The 6,000-nt window shown below is 39.6% G+C and overlaps 1 protein-coding gene across 1 annotated transcript in view; it reads left to right on the top strand.

Annotated features, from left to right (window-relative positions):
• BBS7 (Bardet-Biedl syndrome 7) overlaps positions 1 to 6,000 on the top strand; it is a 55,071-nt gene that overhangs the window by 42,976 nt on the left and 6,095 nt on the right. The window contains exon 15 of the mRNA XM_011948611.1: positions 3,269 to 3,433. Coding sequence (XP_011804001.1) covers positions 3,269 to 3,433 — 165 coding nt within the window. The remainder of the gene's footprint in view (positions 1 to 3,268; positions 3,434 to 6,000) is intronic.

Genomic DNA, 6,000 nt, shown 5'->3' with positions numbered 1-6,000 from the left:
AAATTCTGGGTTGAAAATTCTTTTCTTTAAGAATGTTGAATATTGGCCCCCACTCTCTTCTGGCTTGGAGAGTTTCTGCCAAGAGATCTGCTGTTAGTCCAATGGGCTTCCCTTTGTGTGTAACCTGACCTTTCTCTGTGGCTGCCCTTAACATTTTTTCCTTCATTTCAACTTTGGTGAATCTGACAATTATGTGTCTTAGAGTTGTTCTTCTTGAGGAGTATCTTTGTGGCGTTCTCTGTATTTCCTCAATTTGAATGTTGGCCTGCCTTACTAGGTTGGAGAAGTTCTCCTGGATGATATCCTGCAGAGTGTTTTCCAATTTGGTTCCATTTTTCCCCTCACTTTCAGGCACCCCAATCAGACGTAGATTTGGTCTTTTCACATAATCCCATATTTCTTCGAGGCTTTGTTCATTTCTTTGTACTCTTTTTTCTCTACACTTCTCTTCTTGCTTCATTTCATTCATTTGATCTTCAGTTGCTGATACGCTTTCTTCAGTTGATCAAATCAGTTACTGAAGCTTGTGCATTTGTCACATAGTTCTTGTGTTATGGTTTTCATCTCTATCAGTTCTTTTAAAGTCTTCTCTGCATTGATTATTCTAGTTATCCATTCATCCATTCTTTTTTCAAAGTTTTTAGTTTCTTTGCGCTGGTTACATAGTTCCTCCTTTAGCTCGGAGAAGTTTTGATCGACTGAAGCCTTCTTCTCTCGACTCATCAAAGTCATTCTCTGTCCAGCTTTGTTCCGTAGCTGGCGATGAGCTGCGTTCCTTTGGAGGGGGAGATGCGCTCTTATTTTTTGAATTTCCAGCTTTTCTGCTCTGCTTTTTCCCCATCTTTGTGGTTTTATCTGCCTTTGATCTTCGATGATGGTGACGTACTGATGAGGTTTTGGTGTGAGTGTCCTTTCTGTTTGTTAGTTTTTCTTCTAATGGTCAGGACCCTCAGCTGTAGGTCTGTTGGAGTTTGCTTGAGGTCCACTCCAGACCCTGTTATTCTATCAGCAGCGGAGGCTGCAGAAGATAGAATCTTGCTGAACAGCGAGTGTTGCTGTCTGATTCTTGCTCTGGAAGCTTTGTCTCAGGGGTGTACCCCACCGTGTGAGGTGTGAGGTGTCGGTCTGCCCCTAGTGGGGGATGTCTCCCAGTTAGACTACTCAGGGGTCAGGGACCCACTTGAGCATCAGTGTGTCCGTTCTCAGATCTCAGCCTCCATGGTGGGAGATCCACTGCTCTCTTCAAAGCTGTCAATGAGGGCCATTTACCTCTGCCGAGGTTTCTGCTGCTTTTTGTTTAGCTATGCCCTGTCCCCAGAAAAGGATTCTACAGAGGCAGGCTGGCATCCTTGAGCTGTGGTGGGCTTCACCCAATTCGAGCTTCCCGGCAGCTTTGCTTACCTACTTAAGCCTCAGCAATGGCGGGCGCCCCTCCCCCAGCCTCGCTGCCGCCTTGCAGTTAGATCTCAGACTGCTGTGCTAGCAATGAGGGATGCTCCATGGGCATGGGACCCTCTGGGCCAGGTGTGGGATATAATTTCCTGGTGTGCCGTTTGCTAAGACCCTTGGTAAAGCACAGTATTAGGGTGGGAGTTACCCGATTTTTCAGGTGTTGTGTGTCTCAATTTCCTTTGACTAGGAAAAGGAATTCCCTTCCCCCTTGCACTTCCCAGGTGAGGCGATGCCTCTCCCTGCCTCAGCTCTCGCTGGTTGGGCTGCACCCGCGGACCAGCGCCAACTGTCCGACACACCCCAGTGAGATGAACCCAGTACCTCAGTTGAAAATGCAGAAATCACCTGTCTTCTGTGTCGCTCACGCTGGGAGCTGGAGGCTTGGAGCTGTTCCTATTTGGCCATCTTGGGCACGCCCCCCCCTCTGTGAATGGGACCTTATTGTATTAGCCTCAACTATTATATTTCCTTTATATTTCTTCTTAGGGAATACTGATAAAGCAATTGGCTGTGATAGTGCCTTTTATTTCCATGCCAACTTAGGCATCCACCTTTTTGTAGTTTTTCAGAACATGGGCTTAAAGAGAAGGGAAAGAGAGGAACAGTTACTGATTACTTTCTTTGTGCTATGTATTATGCTGGGAGCTTATGTAGTATTTAATTCTTATAGCAAGACAGGTAATAATGTCTCCATTTTACAAATGAGAAATGGAGGCTTAGAAAAGTAAGTAACTTGCTGATAAAAGGACTAAAGCTATGAATTTAAGCCAAAACCCATGTTCTTTGTATTGCTGCCTATAATTTAAAATATATAATTTAAATAAGATGTAAGGCAGACTATTCCTAAAGAAAATTTTTGGAAAACATTAAAAGTCAAGGTTTTATTAATGGAGGCGGCATGGCATGCTAGAAAGAACAGCAAATTGGTAATCAAGAGACTTGGATTACAATCTGTTCCTGTCTGACTTTGGGGGTTTAATTTAATTTAGTCTCTAGGTTTTAGTTTTTTTATCTGCAAATGAGAGGATTTGTCCAAACTTTTCATTTCATAAACTGCATTTTCTTAACTCTTTACAATTATCCATCTGATTTATTTTAAATTTGATTTATTTTACAGTTTTTTTATGTTGCTTTAGTGTGTGCTTTTGCAAGATAGAAACTATGATCCCATATTTCGGGAAGATAGAAGGTATTATTCTGTAAGTTGTCCAATGGCAGAGAGCTAGTAAATAATGGAACAACCCATGCCTGTCTTACTCAAAAGCCCAATTCTTTGCCTTTACACTATACTGATTATTTCCCTAAGGAGGTTCTTGTATAAGTATGTTTTGTAGTTTATGTAGTAGAAATACTAGATAAGCTTTTTTAAAATGAGGGCTGGACATGGTGGCTCACACCTGTAATCCGAGCACTTTGGGAAGCCGAGGGAGGTGGATTGCTTGAGCCCTAGAGTTCGAGACCAGCCTGGGCAACATAGTAAGACCTCGTCTCTATAAAAATAAAAAAATAAATAAACTTTTTAAAAATGAAATATTCCCAAATAAATGGAATTTTATTTGAAAAGCATGTTATAATGAATAAAACTTGTTTACATATATCACTTAACTGATATTTAGCACAGGTGCAGGTATACGTAAGTGTTTGATTTTTTTTTCATGAAATTGAAATGTTCATTTATTTTACATGTAAGATTAATCTCAGAAAATTCATTTATATTTGTTTAACAAATATTACAAAATTCTGCTTATTAATGTGTACAGATAATACCTTCATGTATTCCCACACATAAATATGTGCCTCTACTATTGTATTACAGACCCATGAATACACTGACTCTAACAGGCCAGTTCAGTTTTGCTGAAGTTCACTCCTGGGTGGTTTTTTGTCTGCCTGAAGTTCCAGAAAAACCTCCAGCAGGAGAATGTGTGACATTTTACTTTCAGAACACCTTTCTAGATACACAACTTGAAAGTATCTACAGGTAAATCAAACTTATTACTGGTTCACAAGTGTCATTTTATGTAAATGTAGCTTCTAAGTTTTCTTTTGTTTTAAGTTAGGAGTTATTTGTGAGTAATCTGATTGAAAATCTATACTGTTCAAGATAATCTATTGAAAAACAAGTCAAATTAGTAAGTTTGGAAAAGCGATTGAATAAAGATGTATATGCAAAGATCAATACATTTCCTAAGTTCCCAACAATAACGATAACTAGTGAGAAAATAAATTATTTTAAAAGACCCTTTCAGAGTAGCAATAACAATAATAACCAGATAAAATCTGTAGGAATATTCTTAATCAGAAATATGTGGAAGTTACATGACAAAAACTGTAAGATTTTATTGACATAAACGCCTTGATTAAATGGAGTAATATATTCTATAGTCATCAATATGAAGACATTGTAAAAGATGACACTCCTACCCAAATTGATTTGAATATTTATCCTAATTCTGATAAAAACTCCAGCTGAATTTCTTTATGCACAAATATAACATGGCTTAGAAGTTTAGGGCTTAGAAAATGCAGGCTTTTGGCAGCTATTCTGATATGGTTTGGAGGTCATTATATTGTTTTACACTCTTCTCAAGCTTCTAGTTACACGCATTGCTCCTCCACCATTACCTCTAACTCATCTTCTATAAGCTCCAATAATTCCTCTCAACTTCTCAATATAGTAGAAGCTAAACTTTTCCTTTTTTTTTTAGCCTGTCTCTGAATGTGAAATGGCCTACTTCTTGGGCAAGGCTAATTTCTCTGGGTAATTTTCATCTACCCATTGAGCTTGGATCCTCCTGCTTCTTCAGAGTCTTTCCTTTTTCATTCTTTCTCACATCTGTAGGTTGTTTTTTGTTTGTTCCTTTTGTTTGTTTTGAGACAGGCTCTCACTCTGTCACCCAGGTTAGAGTGCAGTGGCATGATCTTGGCTTACTGCAGCCTCGACCTCCCAGGCTCAAGTGATCCACCCACCTCAGCCTCCTCAGTAGCTGGAACCACAGGCATTCACCAACATGCCCAGCTAATTTTTTTATTTTCTGTAGAGACAGGGTTTCACCATGTTGGTCAAGCTGGTCTCAAAAGCAATCCTCCTGCCTTGGCCTCCCAAAGTGCTGGGATTATACGTGTGAGCCACCACACCTGGCCTGTAGGTTGTTTTTGTTTTCTGCGTGTGTGTGTGTTTTTGTTTTTGTTTTTGTTTTGCTTTGTGTTGTTTGTCTGGGAGAGAGCTCATTATTCTTTCTCTCAGCCTCTTCCAGGTTCTTTCCCTAAGCAGATAATTGTGGTATTCTCCTAAGTTCTAAAAACTTAGCGTGGTAAAGTCTCAACTCGGGAGCAAGAAGTAGAATACCTTTTGCTTCTCTTGTTATTTTAAAATAATAACAGTATTGTTCTAAAAACATAATTTTACCTCAGAATTCAGCCTTTTAGAACCAAGAACTCTTCAGAAATCTAATTGGTTTTAACATCCATTCTATGGAGGTTTTTCACTATACCGTCCAAGGAAGCTTATCTGTGTCTAAACCTGTAATAATTACTCCCATTTTGAAGTACCACAGTGAACCTCACACATTAATCATAGCAGACAATTCAACATGCCCCTAGCATATTATATACTTTTATAATAGCACACCTTTGCTCTTTATCATTCTGTGGCTTTGAATATTTTTTCTTAAGATTCAAAACTGTTTATCCTTTAAGGTCCAACTTAATAGCTACTTTTTTTTTTTTTTTAAGAAACAGGGTCACACTGTGTTGCCCAAGCTGGTCTCAAACTCCTGGCTTCAAGTAATCCTCCTGCCTCAGCCTCCCCAGTAGCTGGGATTATAGGTGCAAGCTACTGCACCCAGCAGTAGCTACATTTTTGAAGCCTTCCTTGATTCTCCTCTCTGTTTCCATAGCATTTTTTTCTTACTTGTCTGTGATATTTATTGTTATCTGCTTAAATTATATAATTATTTTTTATTTTTTATTGTATTTTTTTTGAGACAGAGTCTCGCTCCGTCACCAGGCTGGAGTGCCGTGGCGCGATCTTGGCTCACTGCAACCTCCACTTCCTGGGTTCAAGTGATTCTCCTGCCTCAGCCTCCCGAGTAGTTGAGACTACAGGCATGTGCCACCATGCCCAGCTAATTTTTGTATTTTTAGTAGAGAGAGGGTTTCACCATGTTGGCCAGGGTGGTCTCGATCTCTTGACCTCATGATCTGCCTGCTTTGGCCTCCCAAAGTCTGGGATTACAGGCATGAGCCACCACGCCTGGCCCCTAATAATTTTTATATAAACTTATTTCTCTAAACTTTATTTTTGTGGACAGTCTAATTTTAAATATTTTTGTATGTAGCCTCCAAGGACCTAAAACATAGTTTTGCACATAATAGGTGCTCAACAGATGTTTTTCAGATGCCTGAATAAAATATATGTGTATGGAGGTAGTGTAGAAGTATGTGCTTTGCAGGCAGATGTACTTAGATTTGAATCCTGGCTCTGTGACTTACCAGCTATGTGACCCTAGCTGGTTGCTTAACTCTCTGAGCTTCAGTTTTCTTTTC

Source organism: Colobus angolensis, unplaced genomic scaffold, assembly GCF_000951035.1.
Source record: "Colobus angolensis palliatus isolate OR3802 unplaced genomic scaffold, Cang.pa_1.0 Scaffold280, whole genome shotgun sequence".
Taxonomy (NCBI): Eukaryota; Metazoa; Chordata; class Mammalia; order Primates; family Cercopithecidae; genus Colobus; species Colobus angolensis.
The sequence above is the reverse complement of the archived record's forward strand: the minus strand, read 5'-3'. Positions and strand labels throughout refer to the sequence as shown.